This window comes from Daucus carota, chromosome 5, assembly GCF_001625215.2.
Source record: "Daucus carota subsp. sativus chromosome 5, DH1 v3.0, whole genome shotgun sequence".
In the NCBI taxonomy this organism is placed as follows: Eukaryota; Viridiplantae; Streptophyta; class Magnoliopsida; order Apiales; family Apiaceae; genus Daucus; species Daucus carota.
The window spans coordinates 28,801,255-28,825,958 of NC_030385.2; the positions used below are offsets into that span (position 1 = coordinate 28,801,255).

The following is a 24,704-nucleotide window of genomic DNA, read 5'->3' on the forward strand; positions in this document are numbered from 1 at the left end:
ATAAAAAAATCGGATCTTATGAAAATTTTGAAATTTTACAGAACAGACCCTGAAGTTCTAAAATATTACAAAAAAGACCTTAGAACAAGAAACTTTAGACAAAGCCATCAAATCCATACCAAACTACCAAACCAACCAGAGTCAGCAGTCAGCACCAGAAGACCAACCAAAATGCAAGATTATGTAGCTTGCAAGACAGCACTTATAGATAAAAATTCTTCACATCCTGTTACAACCCAATAAGTGATTTATACTTGGCTTCTCTAAGACAGAGTGCCTTGATACTTGAAATTGAAAAAGTATGAACATAACAATATGACTAAATTATAAACAATTTAAATAGTATTTATCTAATGCATTCCATTCAGCAATTAGAGTAAACAAGTTTTAGCCTTTTAGGCCAAGCAATAAAAAGCAAGTATGGTAATAACATAAATAGATAATATATTTGGGGACAGCATACGCTACATGTATTTACAAAGAAGGAACACTAAAAATTATAACATACTCTCCGTACAGATAGTCTACAAAACTAGTCCCTGGCCCTACAGGAACAAATTTTCACAATAATATGCATTTTCCAAATGCCTTGATCAATGAATAAAAGTTTTAACTTCTGCTCCATATATCTCATTGCCTGTGTTGCTGGCATTTGCAGTCTTAGAGTATCAATCTTCACTATCTCCTTCATAGTCCGAAAGTGCCTGTTCAAGATCCATAGCCAGGTCATCTTCACTATCTTCTCCATTGTGTGCGAGCGCCTGTTCAAGTTCCTTTGCGAGGTCATCATCAAATCCATCTTCCTCCAGTTGATGATTATCATTGTCCCCCTGAGTATGGGACTGGCCAGAAGTTTCCCCCAATTCACTATGTACAGTAACTTGGCGTTGTCGGAGGTTGTATGGTGCTCCATATTCAGAATGTCCTTCAACAGAACGTTGGCCATATTGTGTCTCTTGATAAAAGAGTTCTTTCACATTGCTCCACTGTTCAGCAGTATCTTCCAGCACATCTCCAATCAATCTCTGATTTTCAGTCAAGTGTTTTATGTTCTGGATATCTACCATATCACCCGCCTCTACAGAAGTTTAACAAACATAAAGAAAGCACTATGTCAATAATAGTTCACATTATTTGCAGCCAAAACCAAGCCTAATGCACTAGCTTCAGATAGTTTAACTAATAATTTGTTGAGCATACTACTCATAAAGAATAATTCTGACGAAGTAACGGGATAATATGTTGCGGGTAGAGGAATATCATATAAAATGAAACTGAACAACTGCACTTCTAATTTTGGTTATATATTACAAATGACTACAACTCACATAAACAATCAATACCAACACAATATCATTTATTTCACATTTTTAGAATTCTCTACCGACAATTCATATATAGATGTATCCCCATATTATGTTCATTATTTTTACCGCATAAGAATTTTTTTTTATTCTTAAGTATACTAGGATTATGAAAGATTTATACACAAGCAAGTATGTTTCCAAGTTTGTTACTTTTTTCCACATAAAGGGGGAGAAAATAATGAATAACACGACCTTTATGGCTTTATTGTAACTAAAATGTCTTAAGTACTTCTATAATTACCTTTTACAGCAAACTTCTTGGCTGCTTCATAATCTGATGACATTTTTTTAAGGTAATCAACATCAAGCTCCATACCCTGATACATGTCAAAAACAGCAGTCATAAGTATTTATCCTTAAGGTTGATAGATGGTGTTATTTTGTAATCCCACCAGCAAATGACATTTAGAAAAATAATCAAGTAGTACTATACTGTCAATGGATTAGTTGATAATTACCAAGTCCATGTGAATAAAATGCTCGATCCGGCTGTTCTCAAATAATCTGTTCAAGAAAATACTATTGTTAGGGAATGCTGCAAGGATATTCAGTTGTTTTCGTAAACATCATAAAAAAAAAAAAAATCAAAACAATAATGGAATATAACACACGCATTTAGATTTATTAGGAAAAAAACAAATACTTCTTCTGTGCAGTTCGAATGGTAGCATCCTCCCTAGCTCTAAGTTCTTTAATCTTTTCAGTCACAGAACCTTCCTTTAAATCTACAGCGCCGAAAAGGAACATATTCTTTTCAAGCATTCTGTTGACCAAAGCTGGAGCAACTTTCACATTCTCCTTTTTAGAGTCAACAACAAGTCTTCTGAGTTTCCTAAGTTCTCCTGTAAAATGCAAAGACATTTTAAGCTTAACCAAGGCAAATAACTAAATAAGGATAAAAGAAGACTAAAGGAGTAGATGCCACTTGTTTTAGCACCAACGCCAAGCCATTCACCATATATCTTAACAACAATACATATAACATATGTTTGTAGTTACCAAGAGATATATAAACCCGGAAAGGAGGTTTGAACGGCTGAGTCTCATGGAGACAGTAGAGACAGTATAGCCCACCCAATCTTGTAGACAAAGATGCATCAGACGTCACATAACCTGTAAATTTTCGCATTATATCAAACCAATGATATACCAAGTACAAAGAAAAGATATGCAGGCCTTTTCAAGCCTTCTATGGTAACTCTCATCACCCTAAATTAAAATCGGTCCATAATCGTGAATGTCAATCTAACTTCATCCCGTTCCTGTTTCCATTACGCCCTCTTTAATAACCACATAAAAATTTCAATATGCAGAAAAGCCTATACACAGATATCAAGAGCTACAAGTAGCCAACTGCCAACCATTTGAGAGGAAACTAGTAAATACACTCATATATTAATCATCCATAAATCATAGTCTACTGATATGGAAGTATAGATACCTCTCGTGTTACTCCCTCTGGTCCTTTTTATAAGGCACTGCAAGAGTGCAAGCAACTCAAGATCTTAATACTTCCTCTTTTGCGTGCAGTGTCCTATAAATAGTACCAAGGGAGCAATTATAAGAATCCTAATATTCGGTCTATGTATGCATTAAACTCTCTAAAATTTAGTCTAATAATATAGATACCTCAAAGCTTGTTTACAAGAAACCTAGGGTTCGAGTTTTTAGTGGAGGCAAACATAGGTACGCATTTCATTCTAAATAAACACACATGTATATATTCATCGAGACGTACCAATAGAATGAGAATAGAGAGATTGCATAAAGCAAGCAATATTAGTAGTAGGTCTAGCTTCAAAAATATAGGAGAATTTCTTCTTAATCCAAACTCTCTTCATATCAACCAAGGTTCTGGACTCATCCTGTAATTCAACGAAATAACACAAATCAATCGGTGTAGTAACAGCAGTAATTGAGGAATAGAGAGCTTGAATGACCTTGACGAAGGCTTGAATGAGATCGTCGATGTCCAATTTGAAAGTCTCGATGTCGAAAGAGGGGCCTTTTTTCTTCTTCTTGATCGTGATTTTATTCGGACCCATTTTAATCTCATCACAGTGCAAAGCCACTAATAATAATAACAATACGTGTAGTATACTTGTGTAGTTGTGCAGAACGCCAGCCCGGGGCTGCGTCCAAGAGCGTGCGCAGGGAAGAGTTAGTGTAATACTCCCTCCTTCCATCCCAAATTAGATGGCCCACAATTTAAGATTCATTGACCGCATAGATACGTGACTTATTTTTAAAATTTTATTTTTGCAAATAAAAATTAAAATATGAAATTTTCATTTATAAAAAAAAAATTAAAAAAATAAATTTCGGAAGTAGACGGTCAATGCACCTAAGTTACGTGCCCAAAGTCAACGAGGACATCTGACAGTACGGCAGACTGTAGTATAATATAGTTATCGTTTTTCTTAATTACGTTTTTTCCTAAAAATAATTATATTTCTTTTTAGTTGTAGTAAGGAATAAAATAAGGATCAATTATTCTGGTGCTCAATATGTTTGTTTAGATTTTCTCGAATCTCGATATAAAAAATTTAAAGGAATAATTATATTTATATTATATTATAATATAAATTTTTATTAAATTATTTATTTATCAGAAAAGTGGTATTCTTTATTTATATAGACAAATCAATTAGTGTATTTTCCTTAAATATTTAACTTATTTTCAAAATAAGTGACCAGACATGATCTGATAATGTGTGTGTTAGAGCAATAAGTTAAAGGGCATATCACGGGATTATTTATTTATAAATACATATTTTTATTATTTTTTTGGATATAAGTGTTAAGAATGGTTTAATATTCATTACCTGGGAGAAAAATTAAGTACGTATTGTAAAAAAAATAATAAGGTTTCATATATTTTTTTCAGAGATAAACACTTTTTCTAAAGGGAAAATAGATTTTTTTGCCACTCAATTTATAGCGTTTTTAGAAACTTACCACCCAACTTATTTATTTTTGCTTTTAGTCACTAATGTTAGGTTTGGTTTTATTTTTAGCCACCAACTTAGGTTCGGATTTGATTACGAGCATTATAATAATTTTTTGTAGCATCATTTATACATAGTGATAGTATGTAATATTTTGATGATGTGTCGTATGTTTATATCTTTATATATAGCAATAATAATATAAAATGAGCCGATGAAAATTAAAATCAGAAAAAATCGTAATTAGATTCCAAAAATTCAATAAATTATGAATATGAAATTAATGACTTCAAACAATTGACCTCCTCTCATAAGATAAAGTGTAATTGAGTGATATGACGCATCACCTTTCGTTATTAAAGTTTCAATCGACTAGCTCAGTCTAAGATCTCTTTTAAATTTATCTTCAAAAATTTTAATAACTTTATCTTATTACAATTTCCAAGATAAATAAATAGAGAGGAAAACTTAATTTTCGATGATTGTCCTCTATATATAATACATCATTTTATATTATTATTACTCCCTCCGTCCCTCTCATCAGTTTACAGTTTTTTCTACTGCTTAGCACGTATTTAAGACTCTTATAAAACATAGTTCCATAATTTTTCGTGATTTTTTTTGTGTGTAAAAATTCAAAAGCTGAATTTTCATTCAGAAAAAAAAAATAAAGTTATATTTAAAACTACATCTTTTAAAGGCCATAAAATGCGTGTAACATTCTTATCATCCAAGGTAAACGGCCTTGGAGACATAAAAAGTACTATATATAAAAATACAAACATATATCAAATTATCAAAATATTACAGACTACCACTATATTTCAATAATGCTACACATAATATGTAATGCTAATAATTAAATCCGAACGTAACTTTAGTGACAAAAAAAAGCTGAATCTAACACTAGTGAGCAAAATAAAAAAAATTATAGTTGAGTGGTTAGTTTCTAAAGACGCAATAAGTTTAGTGACAAAAAAAATTATCATAATACTAGTAATCAAATCCGAATCTAAGTTAGTGTCTAAAAAAAAAATCAAACCTAACATTAGTGACTAAAAGAAAAAATAAATTAGTTGGGTGGTAAGTTTCTAAAAACGCTATAAGTTGAGTGGCAAAAAAATCTATTTTCCTTTTTCTAAAATAAGTTTTGTCAAAGGCCCCAAGTTTTATTGAAATCAAAAGACGGAAACACTTGCAAAGTTCTGCAAGGTCAAAACTGCATGTATGGTTTTCTTGTTAAATATCTAGCTAAATATCTAGCTAGCCGCCTAGCCCTGGCAAATGTTGTTTATAAAACAACGTGTGAGATTATAGAAAATTTTAAAAAAACCTGTGACCTGATTAATATAAAAACTATGAGTCCTTTGATCCACAATTGCCCAGCCCAGAATAACTGAACAGATTAAGAAACTTAATCAAATTACTAATCATTAAAATATCCAGAGTGTCAAAAATCTATCTTTCCGAAATCCAATGTCATAACTCATAGGAGTAATTGGTTACTTCATAACATGTCAAGTACCCATGCAAAATATACTAAACCCATGTAAAACTATACTGGAAACTCCATTCTCATGGGTACAGCTTGTTCTCCAGAGTCATGCTTCAGCCAGTCCTTTGCGCAGATGAGAGCTTCCACTGTTTCTGGTCGCAAGGAGCACCTGTATCGGTCCATCACTTTGCCAAAAGTGTCAAATACCAGATCAGGACCAACAGTACATACTGGAACAGCCAACATATCCCGAGCCATCTTTGAGAGAGTTGGGTACCTCTTCTCATTATGTTTCCACCAGCCTAAAACATCAAAAATTGGGACCCTCGGCAACAAAGACTCCTCCAAGTACCTATCCAGCTCTGTTCTTGACTGCTGCCTCGTAGTTTCCATGATATACGTATCAAAATCTGTAAGCCCAAGTCCATTGCTCAATATACTAGCTCCTCCATTGACAGACTCGAGGCTTCTGTCATTCGCTTCATCCATATCAGTTGGGGTGAAATGCAGTAATTGTTCCACGTATTCACTGAACAGCTCGTGGATTCCCTCCTCAACGAACTTGATGTATGTGGCAGCTTCATCCCCGTATATTTTACCGAAATAGAATTCAACAAGCTTCATCTTGTATTGGGGGTTCATGACTACCGCAATTGCCAGGATCAAATAACAACTTTTCCAGTATATATCAAAATTTGCTTGCATTGGTATGATGATGTTGGTGACGGATGAATCCTTACTTGTGGAGGCATCTGCAAGCTCCAACCGAATCTTACAAATTTCATTAAAGAAAATGTCTGGAGTTGGGATGACAGAAGTTGTTAGGAGGCTTGCTGTGTCAAACATAAGTTTTAAGTTTGTTGTCAGAGTCTGAACCAATTTCCAGTCTTCCATAGAGGGGGTTTCCTTGTAATCCGGATCAAAAGCATCTAAGCAAGAAAAGACTTCGTTCAACTCTGAAGCTGCCAACAGCATTTCATATGTTGTGTTCCATTGTGTCTGGTCATCCAATACTAAGCTCTTTGTACTTGTTACATGAAGTTGCTGCTTGAGCTCATGAAATTTTACCTCATAAAATTCAGAAGATTTAACATACTTGACACTATTTCTGACTTTTTGGACGGCGTCTTGCGCAGCCCTTAATGCTTCTTGCGCTATACTGCTAAAAGAACGGGCAAGACAATTTTTTTGTAGTAATTGACCACCAAGCATATTTGGGTTCTTAACAGATAGCAAAGCTTTAAGGTTATCTGTTGCATCATCTGTTAAAGACTGGTTAATGATGAGAGAAGCTAACCTACCATCCATATTCCAATCACAGAGACAAACATCAACAGAATGGCTGAAAGCAGAATCTGATTCAGGAAATGGTTCCATGATGACATTGAGAATCTTTCTGTGCATCTTCCATTCACTATCAATAAACTGCCCAGTAACAAAAACATAGCCTACACTTTGGGGAGAACCCCACAAGTCGAGTGTCAGAGAGATTTTTCCTGGAATTCCTTCAAGAACCTTCTGCAGACTTTGCTTTTCTCTAAGATAAGTTGCAATACAATCTCGTTCAACCGTATTGAAGCTAACCATATGAAATCGAGGCTGAAGATACTTGACAAAAGCAATGAAACCAAGATGTTCAACCATGTGAAGTGGGTAGTCATGCATGATTATCATCTTGGCAAGTTCATGACGACAACGATCCGAATTAAATCTAGGTGCATTATTAGGGCGTCTACGTCCTCTCATATTAGTAGGTTCACCGTTTTGAATACTCTCCAGATTACTTTGCATGCAGGCTCCTCTGGTTATGTGGCGTTTGAGGTGACTGGTTCCTGACACTTTAGAATCTTTACTGTATGCAAAGGACTGCTTGCATTGATTACAGAAAGCTCTTTTACATCCAGCCCCCATGTTCTCTATTGTAAAGTGATCCCAAACAAATGACTTCTTTCTCCTGCGATTAGGCTCTGTTGTTGCATTAGGAGGCTGCATTAGCATTTCCAGATTGCTCGCCTGTATTCCTACATTGGCTTCTTGCATTTCTGAATTGTGTGGCTGCAGTTCAAAATTACCCCATTGCATATCCAAATTGGCCGTCTGCATCTCCAGGCTTTCTGCTTGAGTCTCTAGATTGACTGGTTGCATCTCTGGACTGTCTGCTTTAATCTCTACATTAGCTGGCTGAAGTTCTACCCTAGTTGGCTGCAATTCCACACCGACAGTATGCATTTCAACATCATTCGGTTGTGTCTCTACATTGACCAACTGATTATTGTTTTCAGTAGCTGCTTCCAATCCTTCCATCAAGTAGAAAAGCAATATATATTGTCTGAGACAGGAATAAAATGTTAATTAGTGATAGATAAATCATACAGTACATGACATCAAAGTTGAAGAATTGTTGCATCAAATAATGACGGACTCTCATATGGCAAGTGCAGAAGCATTAGTGCATTTCGGGAGAGGGGAATTTGCAACAGAAAGACAGGTATGAAATGGAAGTGGAAGAACAAAACCACCAGATTGATGGTAAAATAATGAATGCAAAAGCATTTTAGCTCACTGGCAACATTATAAACCAGATTAGACTGAATTTAGAGCATACATTACTTTATAAGTTTTAAAATCCAAAATCTACTGTTTACATAAATCATTACATTCAATATTCCTTCTACTTCGGCTGTACCTTGGCATTCACATTTGTAAACTTATGAGTCTACCACATATATAAAATAAGGTCCGGTCCGTGACAATTGATTGTTGCAGCAAACTATCAGCGCTATTTTATAGCTGAAAGGCATTTACAATATATTTTTTTATGTGTCTACAGGGTCAATGGGCCCATCCGTGATTTAGACACCCACTCTGGATTTTCTTCTTTCCACGAAAAAAAAAACCGCGAATAGATTGTTGTTAACAATCACTTTTTAGGGACCATCTCCCATGTATTAAACATTTTAAAGCTTCTACGTCAGTATTTTACATAAGCCTTTACAAAAAAAATTCAGACACCGCCTTCGAGAGAAAATAAAAACCAAAACTGAAAGCATACTGCAAGACGATAAAGGGATAAATTGACTCAATGCGAACCATTTAAGCTGGAAACATGAAGAATAAAGACCAATGCCAAATTAACATGTACATCTATACTCAGAAGTCAGAACCCGCAAATTGGAACTAGAAAAACCTACATAGCATAAGATAACTTCAAACCAGCTTTGATTATGTGAAAGATCCTAACTAGTGACTCATAAACTTGGCACTGGAAAGAGCAGTTGCTTGATAGTAAGCAGTAATGACAAGAGGTAATAATAAAAATATTTACAGCAGTGAAATGTTATTTTTACTATCCAATCAAAAGTAAAAATGTTGGTATCCAAACAACTACTCACAATGTATATACTCCCAAACAGTGGCGGAACCATGGCAATTGCGGAGAGTTAAACAAATTTTACTTGTCGAAAAGTTGCGGGTGTTCCCTCGGGCAAAATAATTTATGCTCTTCATAAAATGTTAATGATTTTTGTTCTTTCTCCAAATAATTAATACTACTAGAACTCTGTTTTTCTCCATTCTCATTCACCTTCTTCATTACTATAATCTTGGTTATTCCATATTTCTACTCTTGTTGTTTACTATTCTTCCTATCCTATTTTATTCCATGAATTTTATTTATAATTTTTCATTCTATCGTGGATTTATCTATGCTTCTCGGTACTTCCTGTCTATTCCAACAACCTCCTCTGCATCTGTCTTCTCACTTCGAGTATGTGGACTCTGGTTGGGCTATGCCCATACGTCCATACAAGATACATATACATACAACATAAAACCCACCAACACTACATGGATCATAACCTCACTGGGCTGATTATAAATTATATACATGAAAGATAACACAGGAACAGATTATGTATATATTAAGAGCTGGGCAAGATTGCTTCATACCAAGACCAACACTCAAAGCCCATTGTACAATAGCTTGGGGGTTATTTAAAAACGACATAACTTATTGGGCCAAAAGTCATGCCCTAAAGACCACATCTATAACTGTTTACCACACTGGGCTTCACTGAATAAAATACAATTCGAATGCTTCGACATCAACATCCATCTCATAATTTAGAATCAACACAGACTAAAAACAATAACTGTACACATGATCATGCCTGAATATTAGTATACAACTATACATACACATCAGACATTACAAACAAGTTATAAAAAGGGGATAAAATCACAAAACATATAAAAATCAGAGGAAAAATAAGCTAGGGTTTTCATAGAACCTGCTGAGTCTTGAGGATTCAGGGGAAAAACAATCGAAATCGTGTTTAAAACGCTCGAAAATCGATGATTTTAGCCGGAGAGATGCAGGGTTGCGCCGGAGAGAGAAAGAGGGGGATTGGGCTTGAAAGTTAAAACCCAACCCGATATATTGAATTGGACCTGAGTAATGGGGTCTGGTTTTAGTGTTGGGTATAAGTACAGGATGTATTATTGAAATTGCACAAATATTATTGAATATGGACTTTGAGGCCTGCTTCGGTATATATTTATTTATACTTCGTGCGGAAAAAAAAAAAGAGAAAGATATATGTACTATAACTTAGCAGAGTATAAAGACTGGTCTAGTGTATATTAGGGAATTTATCAAAAATATCACTTTTTTTAAGTGTTTTTGTGATTTTATAATCTTTTAAAAATATTTAAAAAATACTAAATTTCTAAAATTATTTGCAAAAACACTAAATTTTTTAGAAAATATTTGTAAAAATACGTTCGGCAATGCAACTGTATGCAACTTCAGTTAATTGGTGTTAATTGACCCCCAGGAGTTGCAAGTATTGTATCTCATTGCAACGGGTATTTCTGTTAAAAAAAATTGGTACTTCTGCAAAATATTCGAAAAAGATATACTATTTTTGCAAAAAGTGTTTTGGACTTGGGTATTAAGTATTTACGAGAAAACCCCGTTATTTTATTAGGAAGAAATATTTCACAATGTACATTTAGTTTCTTTCTGCTTAAGTCATCTTCTTCTATAACTCCCCTCCATGACTCCCTCCTCCAAGTCTCCAAATACACATTTCCTCATGCCTTCAACCACACACTTCCCCTCCACCCTTGATAACTAGGCCTAGCAATACACATTCGCAAACATATACTCAATTTTCATTTTATTATACTAATGTGCTAACGTCCCCTGCAGATACATAGATTCATTTCCCTAGCAGGGTTAAATTTGTGGAGTAATATTAGTGAAGCATTTAGATACAAGAAGTACAGAAATGAGCATCTCTGTATGTTTCCACAGCTTTCTTGAACCGCTTATTTCATCTTGAACCGATGAGCTTGAAGCGGTTCAATGAAGCTGTGGGAAGAAACAGAGAAGATCAACAACACTAGCTACACTTCCTTTAAGCAAGCTGCACCTTCACTGATCACACACACATAATTTTGCCATATGAAAAACATCTATAATCCTCCCCGGCCCCTTCGTTTCCAGCCTCTATATTAAATTTGTTTAGTGATCGGTAACAAAATTCCACGTCCTTAATTACTCCGAGCATAGCATCAATGTTAATATGAGTATAAATTGATCAAATGAAAAATATCTCTACCCGATTCAGCACTAAATAATTTGAGGTGTCTTTTTGCAGTCATTCCAGTGTCTTTACGTACCTGTGAATGCCAATGGTGAGGTTGCAGTCCATCATTTGTTTGCCTGATGAGATGATATATTGGAGAATCCATTAGTGAGTGCCCTTTGTACAACAGTAGTACTACTTGAGCTCTCACGCTCACATTGATCATCACAGCTTATATTTAATTCATAATCAAATTTAATACACAACACTCATTATATCGATGACAATTCCTTCATATGTCACTTAGCAGTCGAATATGAGTCTCTATATTGTGAAATTATCTCATCGTTTTAATACGAGACAACCATGCAAGGCCCCTGCTAGATTCATACTCCGTGTAAATTAAATGAGATAAAGTGCACGGTCCATCTCTTTATAAATTTATACCTAAATGGCATACATTTATCAACTTGATATAACCTTGCCCCCATCAATTTGGTGAAGGAATTTGATATACAGTAGCATTCATACTGACTATGGTACAAGCAGGGATTAGCCTACCACTCTATAGAATCAACTCCCTAGGCTCCTAGCCTTCTCTTTGCATGATACGCAACCAATTATTTACAATTTTTTCTTTTCTGGATATCCCTCTCAATTCTTTACATGACAAAATAATTTATTAAATTATGTATATATTTTGGGTTTGACATTACATGAATATTGAATACAATATATCTATAAGTTTAATCACATTCCGAGATCAACGTAAAATTTAAAACAATTGCTCATAATACAGTAATTTAAATAATGATACAACGCAAAGGCATGAACGAATCCATAAAGTGAGGTACCAAGCTCACGGGGAGACAGGGACGGAGTTAGAATGGGATAGTGGAGCCTGGAGGTACTTGCTCCCATGACTTCAGAAATATCTGCATTTTACGGTATGAATTATCGGTATATGCATAATCTAGCTCTCATGGTGGAGGGTCTGGAAGCATTTTTTTCGCACCGATATGACCCATGTCATGTTCAACTCACACTTGTTGTCATCTTTTCTATAATTTAGTTATATTTTTCTTCAATTTCTCGTGCTTGGCATATATACCTAGGCTTTTATAAAAAAAACAGAATAACTTTACAAATTATAGAGATTTTGTAGTTTTTGTTTTATTTTTGTGACACAAATTTTCCCATTCATCTTTTTGCACTGGGTAGTTAAAAATCTTAAATCCTTCCCACATGACGAGGTGAGTCTCGTAATCTTGTCACTTGGCTATCAATGATTCTTCGAAACATACCTAATAATTGTTGTAATTAAAGTAAGATCTGAGAATCATACATTACATTACTCTGAATCTGGCAAACATGTAATAGCTGTTGTCTTGAGTTGTGTATATGTAGTGGTCGGTCTGAGTTTTTAAGCATATCATAAACCAGTCGTGCAACTGAGAACAGTATGTACAGTAGTCAATAATGTAATTTCAAGTTTCATGTAGAAACAAAGTTGCTTAGTGGAATGACTGTAAAACCTGACCTGCTGCTCAGCTGTTCTACTAAATTCTATATTAGCTAGGACCTGATCTGATAATGTTTCAGATCTTAGCATAAGACATTAGCTCTAATTAGTGGATTAGCATATCTATATGCTTTCCGGTAAGAATAATTAGTTGTCGTCACGAAATTATATGATTACGCTAGTTTATCAGTTTGCTCACAAGTTGTAATATTTTCCATGTCATTATATATTTTTGACAGATAAATACTTTAAAATTATCAATTACTAAACAGTAAATAATATTACATTGTCCCCCGTCACCTACTGCATGGTGTGTTCATGTTCGTCTTGGGATTCAAACGGTAGAAAATAATATTTAATCGGATTTTTTAGTGTGTATCCATAAACACATACTAACAACCACTTTTTAAGTAGGTGGGGTTTTTAATGACTAAAACTCATTAATAATCATGACCCCTGCATATACAGAAAAATCATTAACAATAAAAACCCTCCACCTCGTAGTTGTTAGTGTGTATCCATGCGCACACACTGGAAAAACCTACGTTTAATCTCTCACGGTCGGACAAAGTCTAACCTTTTCCCATACACGCATGAATGAGATCATGCAATGCAAAAGTGAAAAAGGAAAAATAAGATGAAGAATCAATTATTGATAAATAAAGAGGAGAAGGCGGGGAATCTTTTCTGCAACATACAAATACACCCCAGATTATCCACACTACCCTTCATACCTCATCTTCCTGCTAAGTAATAAAAATTGCGATTTGAAGTCCAGTTTTATCCATACACAGTTTGTGACTAATTAATTAAAAGTTTTGGACACAATTTTCACATTTAGTTATGCATGAAACTACCCCATCAATATTGGAACGAATTTCGCAGGATATCGTACAGATTCATGTTGATAATATATAAATCACACTCCATTAAAATTATATATATATTTGGAAAAAAATTATATATATATTATAATAATGAATTTTATTTATAAAACAGAGTGCAGTGATATATATAAGATTCCCACAATAATCTTGAGTGAGTAGAGCGATTTTACCATCTGGGCTGACAAAATTTACTGTGCAAGTGTACTAGATGAGCCATGCATGCCTTAAAACGTGTCGCAGTATATATACAGAACAGAACAATGTGAAGACAATTATTCTTCTACGGTACTTATAATAAACTTATTAGTCGGTGTGAATTACCATAAAGATCTGCATGAAATCAAATCCACTAAATTAAGTAAAATTAAGCACTAATATTTGCAAGACCAAATCTGAATCAATTGGCATCGCACAATTCAACTGAGTTAGAAGTTTTACCCTGGGACTAGCAAGCTAGCTCAAGAATGATGGATGCAGGATTTAATCATGGCGATCGACGAAGTCCTTGAATGGCATGTCTTCCCACAGCTTTCTTCAACTTCCTCAGTGCACATATATCTGCAATGCTGATTGATCGATATATCATCATATCACAGCACATAGAAAACATGAAGAAAGTTCAAGAAAGCTGTGGAAAAGCATGACAGGACTTGCTTGTTCAGATCTATCAAGACAAGGCAATGCGAATGTTGATAAGAAGTGTGTGTTTTGGTGAAGAGAAGCTAGAGAGGTTGAAGACAAGTAAAATAAATGAGAAGAGAAGTGAACAAGGAGTTGAGTGGTTGGAAGATAGTAGAGTAGGTTAGAGGGGATGGGTGATGCAAGAGGACATGATAGATAGGTAATAGGTTGGACCACAAGCAGCAGAAGCAGAAGCATTGTGATACCCATTTGATGCAGAATGAAGGGTCTAGTACTGCTACGGCTACCATTTCTCATCTGCCTCTGTGTACCACCTGCAGCATGCTTTATAAATGAGGAGGCCTCAGCCTCAGGGCCGGCAAGGATGATGAAATCACTCGCTTATATTTTTCTTTTTCCTCAGTGCGCATGCTGTGGACCCGCTATTTATATTGTTTGCGAAAATTAAATCAAACCAACAAATACGTACCCCATTAATAGGGGTGTAATCGAGCCGAGCCGAGTCGAACACTGGCAGGCTCGGCTCGAACTCGACTGAAAAGTTCGGGGCTCGAGTTCGAGTTCGACCGAGCCGTTAATTTCAAGTTCGAATCTCGGCTCATAAATAGTTTGATAAGCTCGAGTTCGGCTTGAAAGCTCGAATCGAGTCACCACATATTGACAAAAACTCAAAATATGATCGGTTCGACTCGAGTTCGATTCGATTAAATATATAAATTATAGATAAAATATTAAATATATTTGTAAAAACATATTTATAATAAAAAAAGTTAAGGAATAAAAGAGGCTCGATAAGGCTCGCGAACCTTACGAGCCGAGTAGTTTGAAGCTCAAGCTCGACTCGGCAAAACTTCCAAATAGCTCGAGCTCGGCTCGATTATTACCGAATCAAATTCGAATATTTTACGAGCCGAGTTCGAGTAACTCACGAACAGTTTGGTTTGTTTACACCCCTACCCATAAATAATGTGGACAAAATATAGGTTTCATATTTAATTTTCATATTTTTGTGCATATAAATTTGACTAAGCAAAATCAGCCTTTTATCGCATTCTCATGTTTTTTGACGATGCAGACTTATTTGTCTTACAAATTAGTATATGTTCTAATAATTTGTGGGATGAGCCAGAGTCGAACCCGGATGTAGAGACAACAGAGGATAAATCCACCACTGGACTATCCAATCGTACTCCGCATTCTCATGTTGCTATCTCGTAGATGCGTATTTCTTACAAGTTACAAGTCGTGTGCATCCGTGCGACAACAAGAAAAGGATCATATTTTTATTAATAAACTCTCATTTCGATTGGTCGACTAGTAGGAAATGACAATTTTTGTTTTAGTGCAAGGAAGATGACGAATAGAAAGGTAAAAGGAGAAACGATAAAAGGCCAACCAGGCCATCCATAAGGCCGCACATGCCACCATGTGAGAAAATCGTCTTTACTTCAATTTGTATGGGAAGTATGGGGCTTTCTATTTCTATATGGTCCCAAATCACCCGATCCCTGTCATTCATAAAAAAACGCACTCCGATCCAACTGATTTTGTGGGCATAATAAAATATGTTTATTATGATCCTATATTGTTAATTTTTTCTCTTTATACGACTTGTTTCATTATTTTACCGGTTGATATAAGTTACTGTATTATTCAATGTATGAGGTAAAAAATATTTATTCAAGTTTAAAATACAGTTTAGTAGATTGATTATAATTTTTCTATTTTGATGTATGAGGGTAGAGACAAGCTCATCCATAGAACCAATATTGGATTGAATAGAACTCAGAACACACTCCCCAATCCCCATCTCCCAAGCTCATCACAGACCCTCTGAGAACGAACAACAGTCAGTTCCATTAACTTCTTTCGAACATCATCCTCAATCTCTGCAATAATTTGACAATGACATTTCTATTTTCTTTGGAATAACCTCCAATTTCTCTCTGTCCAGATATGGAACACGATCGTTGCTGACCAATTTGTTAATAAGGTTATGCAGCGACTGAGACCTCCATGTAGCAGCCGACATCCTAATAAACCTATCACAATCTCCCCTGAATCAAGTGCAGTAGCCCCTACTTTGAAACTCCAGCAAAACACACTTACAAAAATAATGTGATACTGAACCAAAGGCCCTTCACAAAAAGCACAAGCTGCCTGATTCTGAGCTTGCCACACCTGTAAACTATCCTGAGTTAGGAGTCTCCCTCGGACAACCAGCCAAAGAGGCAAAGAGTAAAATAATGCTTATGAATGCTTTTAGGGAACAAAATCAAATTCTACTGAACTGCTTTATTCCCACAAAATCGAAGGTTCTCCCACACCTAATGACCCGAAAACTTTTTTTTCCTTCCCTTCTTTCAGTATCCAAACCACTTCATCAGGCACTTCTAAAATTCGAGGTGCACACCCTACAATAAAGGAATCCTTAACAGAATTTCAGCAGGCAAAATCCATCAATCATCAATCCCAAAATCCACAGGCCTGTCATACATACTATGCCCCACCTGCACAATATCACGATGAATACAAAAATTTGAAAGAGGCTGATTCAGCGCTCAAGTATCAAACCAAAAACTTATCTGCTGATCATTGCCTAAATTCTGCCAGATAAATGGACCTCCTCACGAAGAGTCAAAAATACTTTTCCAGCTCCAAGAAGAATCCCACGCTTTTGTAATATCCCAAAAACTTCTGTCTTTAATACGGTACTCATGTACCTACTTAACTCACAACGAACATTTCTGAGAAACAATATTTCAAATATGACAAGTCATGAGAGCCTTATTCTAATACCGAAGAGATTTCAAATTTCTGGAAAAAAAATCAAGTTAGCCATGACCGTGTCTAGCTTCTTAACACCACCAACACCATGCGGAGCTCCTGTCCAAGTAAACAGTATTCCCGAATAAACCACATCCTGCACCTCAATATAATTAAAACAATCTTTAAATTCTTGGATAGCTAGAAAATCACTTTCATTGCCCCCTTGACTTTTAGAATCACTAAGCATAGCAATAAAATCCCACATAAGGACCCAAAGAGAAGTAGAAGTTAACATACTATACACTCGAAGAGACTGCCACAAACTTCGACGATCAACATGTTTATTAGCTGCATAAACAACGGAACAATGAATTGAGATTTTGCTTTCCAAAATAGTGATTACACAATGAATCACTTGGTCCGTAGACAAAATTTCCAACACATCAAACAATTCTGGATTCCGACCCAACATTATCCGACAGCCTTTTGAACAAAGATCCGAATTTGAGAGCCAATCTCACCGATGAAACATTCTGTTGAACACATTCTTTCTTCTTCCTCTGACAACATGAGTCTCAATCAGCTCACACAAACCGCTCGGTTATCCAACATTAAATCTTTAACTTCTTTACATTTGGAGGGTTGATTAAACCCCCCTGACATTCCAAAAAGCTAATTTATCCATAAAACAAATTGAAGAAAACAACAAACTCATAACTCTACAGCTAATCAGGCAGACCATCAACATCAGAATCCCAAGCAGAACACTTCCCTCATCCAACTGACAATTTATACCTTGCATCATAAATTTATCAGTGTCAGTGGGCTCAGACATATAATCCTTTTCAGAATTTATGTCACAATTAACAATATTCACTGTGTGACTATGACCCTGAACTTTCTCCCTTTCCCCAATTCACTGTTCCATCAATACCAGCTCAGCAGGGGACAATTTACTACCACTCACAATATATTCTTAATCCTTTCATTCAGAATATCTATAGCATATTTCATAGACTTTTCCTCCGGAATCTCCAAAACTGGAACATTCTGCTGAAGTTGCACTACTACAGGTTCAATTTTATCCTTCGGGCCCTACTCATTTTTACTGCTCTCCTGCTCATTGCCTAAATCTAGCACATGAAACCGATTCTGAACATTCATCTGCCTATCTGATACTCCTGCACACCCCTGACTACCTCCTAAACTCCCCCAGAATTTATTCCCACTACCAGCATTATTATACTTGTCATCAATAACCACACCTCTATTAGCAAGCTGAAAGTTACGTTTCATCACCGACCTAAATGAAAAATATGTATAAAGTGCCACTCTATTAGGGTTAAAAATGGGGCGGGTTCGGGGCGGGGATTTCATTTCCCAGCCCCGCCCCATATATATTTTTCTTGCCCCGTCACCGCCCCATTCCCCGCGGGGATTTGTTTTTAATCCCCATCCCCGCCCCACTGGGGATTTAATATAATTTTGCCCCGCCCCGCCCCGCTGCTATAATATTACACTTTAAATAATTACTTTAAAATTTAGTAATTTTTTCTTCAGAATTTAATAAAAATATACGAGACATGTATATTAAAAGCAAAAAATTAAATATAATAGAAATCAAAGACACATGTTATACATTGTAAAATTATAGTTTTGTGTATTATAAAATAATAATATTAAATATAATAAATATTTTATATTAAATATAATAAATATATTATATTAAATATAATAAATATATTATATTAAATATAATTATTTATTTATATTAAATATATGCGGGGCGGGGCGGGGAATCCCCGCGGGGATTCAACAAATACCATACTTGCCCCATATTTTGACGGGGCAGAAAATCATTCCCCGTCACTACCCCATTCCCCATATTAGCGGGGCGGATCTGCCCCATTCGGGACGGGTTAGGGCGGGTTCCCCATCTTCCCCACCCTATTTTTAACCCTACACTCTATTATACTTAAAGTGCATTGATCGTTTAGTTCTGTATTTTATTTTTGTAATTTCACATTTTAAAAATAAGTTATACAACTATATGGTCAATGCACCATAAATTGGGTATCCAAAGTCAATGGGCTCATCAAATTTAGGACAAAGGGAGAAAAATTTAATGTTTCATAAATTAATCATGAAATCTTTTTCAAGCATCATAAAAATAAAAACAAATGAAACAAAAATATATATTATTAAAAAATAATAAAAGATAGTAAATCCAATGATAAATTATTATTACACGTATGTATAATACATTTATTATAAGAAAATAAAATAAAGTATAATCAAAGAAAGATCTTTCATTAGACACTAGAGGAATAATATAATATATAGAATCTAACTAAAAGAAATATAGACAAGCGTTAATATGATACTAAATAGGGGTGGCAATTTCGGGTAATGGGTCAGGTTCATGTCGGGTTGTCTTACCCGGTCCAGTTTTTGGGTCAACCCGAACCCGAAAAGGGTTAAAAATTTAAACCCGAACCCGACATGTTTAGTACCCATTCAATCCGAAAATGACCCGTTTTGACCCAAAATTTTTTAATAAATAATTATTTCTATTATAATAATTATATTTATTTTAATATAATAAAAAATATATATATATATATATATATATATAATAATTTATTAAGATTATACGTGAATAAAAATATTTTAATAATATATAAATATATCATAAATGTATTTAACGTTGTAATATAAATATATAATTAACATAATAGATTATATATATAAATATTTCGGGTCGGTTTCGGGTACACTGGTCAACCTGAACCCGACCCGAGTTTTTCGGGTAAAAAATTACCTGACCCGAAATATGAAAACCCCGACCCTAATTCGTATTTTTTCGAGTCTGGTTCGTGTCGGGTTTCAGGTCGTGTCTGATTTTGCCACTCCTAATACTAAAGTATCTCCATCATCATCCAACAATTCAAGAAATTACTTGTTGCTTTAAGAAATACACAAAAGTGTTATGAAATGTAAAGGTGTATAACGGTGAAGTAAAATATATTTGCCATGTGAAGTAAAATAACGGTGCTCATATAATGTACCAGAAATCTGCTATGCAACAATGGATTTCCATGACCAGTGAAAGCATTCTTAAGAAAGATGAGAGTGCCAGCAAGTAGAGTGTGCAGCAAAAAAGCTTACGTTTTTTCTTTTATCACCATTGTTCAGGCACCACACAAGAGTCGGGCAAGCACTTGCTAACAAATTCACAGCTTGCATATCTGCAAACAGATTTGTGAGACTCTTTTGAAAGATCACTCGCACACGGACATCCCACTATACCAGGTCAAGCATTTTGCTGCGAAAAGTTGATAAAACTTTCAAACAATTCCATTTTCTATAAACATATATTAGGTACACCAACATAAAGAATGTGGTTTATGAAAGCTCTTTGATGCTCTGTTGCAAGCAACAGACTAGCCTTGACATAATATCTCCATGTTCTCGCAAGTTGGAAGTAATTATATATAACATTTGATTGATGGAATAAAGTTGCATGCCATTCAGTATTTGATTCATTCATGCAAAAATTCCGCTTACAAGAAATTGACTTTACGTGCAAGGTCAGAGCCGAGTCCAATACATGCAAATCATCTACTATGATACAGATACCTGAGCATCACATCAGAAACCAATTCATCCTCCTCAACCAGGTGCATTTGCAGAGCTTTGTCAAAGACAATGATTATATTACATGCATCTGAACTTAATCTACTAAAGTCAGATTCTATGCTTTTAAAGGACGCTTATCTAAAGAGACTTGGACTGATGTACCAAAAGAAGCCATTTTTGCTGATAAATTCTGAAGGGCATCGTGCTTATTAGTTAATTCCATAAGCACCTTGATCCTCCTGAATGAAGTGTTGCTTGGCTTCTGCCCCTTCTCTACCATTTGCAAAAAACACCTCTCTGCTTCCACTAGCTTCCCCCAATCGCAAAGCAAATCAAACAACACATCAGAAACCAAGGTGTAGGATCCGAAACCCTTTTCCACCATGTCATCCCATAGCTCAAGAGCTAGCTCAACCTTCTCCTCCCTTTTAATCAACCTGATCAGAAACATACAAGATTGTGTGTTGGGCATACATCCAGTTCTCCTCATTCTATCATACAGATTCCAAGAAGATCTCAAATCAAAAGTCCAATATAAAGACCTTAAGATTACATTGTACGTAGTGGCATTCGGGTCCAAGCCTTTGCCCTCCATTTCATCCAACAATTTATAAGCTTCACCAAGCCTCTTTGCAATACAATAATTCCTAATTACAGCATTATAGGCAGCAACATCAGGATAACATCCATACTCTTGCATTCCCTTCAAAAGATCTCTAGCTTTATCCGGCTGTCCAACTAACCCCAAACCCCCGATCAAACTGGTATATGATATCACATCCGGTGCAATATCCTCCTCTCTCATTTTATCTACCACCTTAAACGCCTTTTCAACTTCTCTACCCTTACAAAAAACATCAATCAAGCAATTATACGAAACAACATCCGGCTTTACCCCCAACCCTTGCATCTCTCCAAAAAAACTCTCCGCTTCCTCCGGTGACTTCCACCCTGACAACAATATATTAAAAGTCTGCAAATCCGGCTTAAACTCGTGTTTCAACGAATGATACACATTCCTCGCGTCGATCATACTCTTTTCTTGACACAAAGTCCTCAACAAGCCATTATAACACTCTGTCCCAAACACAGGAACAATCCTCCTAAACTTCTTAAACATTTCAACCGTAAACTTAACTGAACAAATTTTCGCAACCCGGCCCAAAACAACCATAACCGTCCTCGGTGTAATCAAAGACTGATCTTTTTTCTTAATCTCCCCCAAAACCTCCCAAATTTCCCTAAACCTCCTATTTCTACCCAAGATATACAACATAGTATCAACTGAATACGAAGTATGAAAAAACCCTCTTCGCTGCGCAGTTAAATTGAAAAAATCCAATGTAATTCTTGGGTTTGAGTGACTAAACCTAGCCTTTTTTAGCACACTATCAATTAAGTCATTTGACAGAAATATTTGGGTTGATTTAAGTGATTTTTTCATGTCATTCGTATTGGTTGAGGTGCATATGATGTTATATACAGTTTGTATATCATTGTAATTTACAGTGGACTGATTTGAATGGAGTGAGCAAGAGTGAAGTAGGAAATTACTAGTCGCGAGAGAGATTGAAATGGGATTGACATAAACATACCTCGTTGAAGATTGGAGAGAGAGGAGCTTCTGTGGGTTTATCACCATTTTCTCGATTAGGGTTTTTGATTTCAGGGGTTTAACGAAGCTATCAGTAATTATTACTCCTCGGTCAGTCAGTCAGCTAGTTTATCTTGTGGTGCGGGCCGGGCAAGGCAACTCCTGAAAATGTAGTTTTAGACTCCATTGTCCCTCTTATTTCTTTACCGTACACTGCTCGACACATATTTTAATGTGCATACAGAAATTTGATATTTATATTTTCGTATAATAATATAAATATCAAATTTTTATTTAGAAAAAAAATTCAAAATAATTTATCGAACTGCGTTTCACGAGAGCATTAGAATGCGTGCCGAGCTCCCGTCACCCGATGTAAACAAATGAGAGGAGGGAGAGAGTAGTGATTACTTGTAACTGTTTTTATATAAATAAAACATTTAATATTCTAAATAAAAAGAAAAAAGAAAATTTAAAAATAAATTACAGAACTATATTTGATATATACCTTAAAACGTGTGTCAAATAATATTAAAAATTGTAAAAAAAATGAGAGTGATAGATGAAATAACTTTTTTATGACAATAAATCTGATTTTTTCCATGTCCAATTTAGGCTTCTCACAAGTCACACCTGACAAAAAAAAAAGAGTTAGGCTTCTCACCGGAGCGGGATAAACAGATTAATATGAAGCACAAAATATTGACAGAGATTAATTATATATTCTGTTAAAATATGAAATAAGGTTAATTATCAAATGGATCACTTATTCTAACCCAATGTATTATCCGCATCACTGCGAAAATTTTGGTCTCACTTAAATCACTCAACACACTAATGGTTGCATTCCGTTAAATCAAATTAAAAAAACTAACGGGAGCAGCTGAGGCCTGAGGTGAAAAAGTAACGGCTATTTCTGTATATTCCACTTCATTTCATTGCCCCGTAAACATCACTTCATTCCCCAGTAAACATAAGCGTGTGTAGTGTGTTCGGGGTTTTAGACCTGCACATGAACTAAAAGCTTAATACTACCTTCGAGCTTATTAATGTAAAATCTTTTGTCACATTTTTTATATTTGACACTCCTCCTTGGTTGCTGTGATGGTTGATCACCTTGCTCAGAATCCTCATTATCTTCTAAATCCTCTTCATCTTCAAAAATATCATCTTCTTTTTGTCAGACAGGACTTGAAAGAATGCCCCTTATAGACTAATAATTGGTGGTCATCTGACATAACCTGGAACAAGGTTATACCTCAGGAATTCGTTATACATGACTTGTAGGAATTTCTTTTAGTTTATTTTTAGTTTATTTGTTAAGTTTAAACTTATTTTATTCCTGCAATTCACGTAAGCACCATGTCACCTGAACTTAACGGAAAGAGTTAATTTTAACGTCTTTTTTAATTTGATTTAACACCATGCAACCGTTAGTCTGTTGAGTGGTTTAGGTGAGACCAAAAATTTCGCAATGATGCCGATGATACATTGGGTTGGAATAAGTGATCCATTTGATAATTAACCCATATGAAATATACTATATACTCTCACGGGCATTCCATATTTCATCCTGGCTAATATATATTGTATTAAATATTTATATTAATTATTAAGAAATGTTAATAGAATATATTTTGAGAGTTAGTTAGTTAATTTTTAATCATATATTGAAAGTTGAAACTCTGGAGTAAAGAGTTCCCATCAACATCCCATCTTGATTTTGATTCTGGGAAGAAATAAACATCCCATCTTGTTATTTGCTAATATTACTTGCTATGTCCAATTTAATTTTATACGTTTTCTTGTCCAATTTAATTTCATACGTTTTTTTTAGCTGTTCAACACGTATTTTAATGTTCTTATAAAATATATTTTCGTAACTTTTTTTAAGATTTTTTTTTTTGTATAAAAGTTTAACTTCTAAAATTTAATTCAGAAAAAAAATTTAAAATAAAATGCACAACCATACTATTCAGGAGCATTAAGGTCGTGCCGCGTCCCTCTTTCCCAATGTATATTATCCAGGGGACATAGGGAGTATTATTTTGAAGATGAAATTCGGCTGAAAATGCTAAACTGATATTTATATAAATTTTGATGAAAAAATATAAGCTAAATAGATTATCGTCAAATATTATATAAAATCAAATGGTATAGTTGGAATTAAAAAAGATCAAATATAAACCGTTAAAATCAATAAAAAGCTGATAGTCGCTTCCTAAACTCTTTGATTATTAAATATAATAT

The 24,704-nt window shown here is 35.0% G+C and overlaps 3 protein-coding genes across 3 annotated transcripts; all 3 read right to left on the reverse strand.

The window, feature by feature from the left end:
- Positions 1-408: 408 nt before the first annotated feature.
- Positions 409-3,512, reverse strand: LOC108220430 (uncharacterized). Its single transcript, XM_017394196.2, has 7 exons — positions 3,308-3,512; positions 3,106-3,232; positions 2,367-2,480; positions 2,011-2,209; positions 1,826-1,871; positions 1,609-1,684; positions 409-1,078 (listed from the first exon to the last, which is right to left on the reverse strand). Exons 1-7 carry the CDS (start codon positions 3,410-3,412, stop codon positions 669-671), a joined length of 1,077 nt encoding a protein of 358 aa, XP_017249685.1. The 5' UTR covers positions 3,413-3,512; the 3' UTR covers positions 409-668.
- Positions 3,513-5,706: 2,194 nt separating this feature from the next.
- On the reverse strand, positions 5,707-10,303 carry LOC108221521 (zinc finger BED domain-containing protein DAYSLEEPER-like). The gene is made up of 2 exons (XM_017395393.2): positions 10,100-10,303; positions 5,707-8,139 (listed from the first exon to the last, which is right to left on the reverse strand). Exon 2 carries the CDS (start codon positions 8,112-8,114, stop codon positions 5,871-5,873), a length of 2,244 nt encoding a protein of 747 aa, XP_017250882.1. The 5' UTR covers positions 8,115-8,139; positions 10,100-10,303; the 3' UTR covers positions 5,707-5,870.
- A 10,249-nt stretch (positions 10,304-20,552) lies between these two features.
- LOC108219955 (putative pentatricopeptide repeat-containing protein At1g02420) lies at positions 20,553-22,610 on the reverse strand. The gene has a single exon (XM_017393558.2). The coding sequence runs from the start codon at positions 22,500-22,502 to the stop codon at positions 20,976-20,978; it is 1,527 nt and encodes a 508-aa protein (XP_017249047.1). The 5' UTR covers positions 22,503-22,610; the 3' UTR covers positions 20,553-20,975.
- Positions 22,611-24,704: the final 2,094 nt, after the last annotated feature.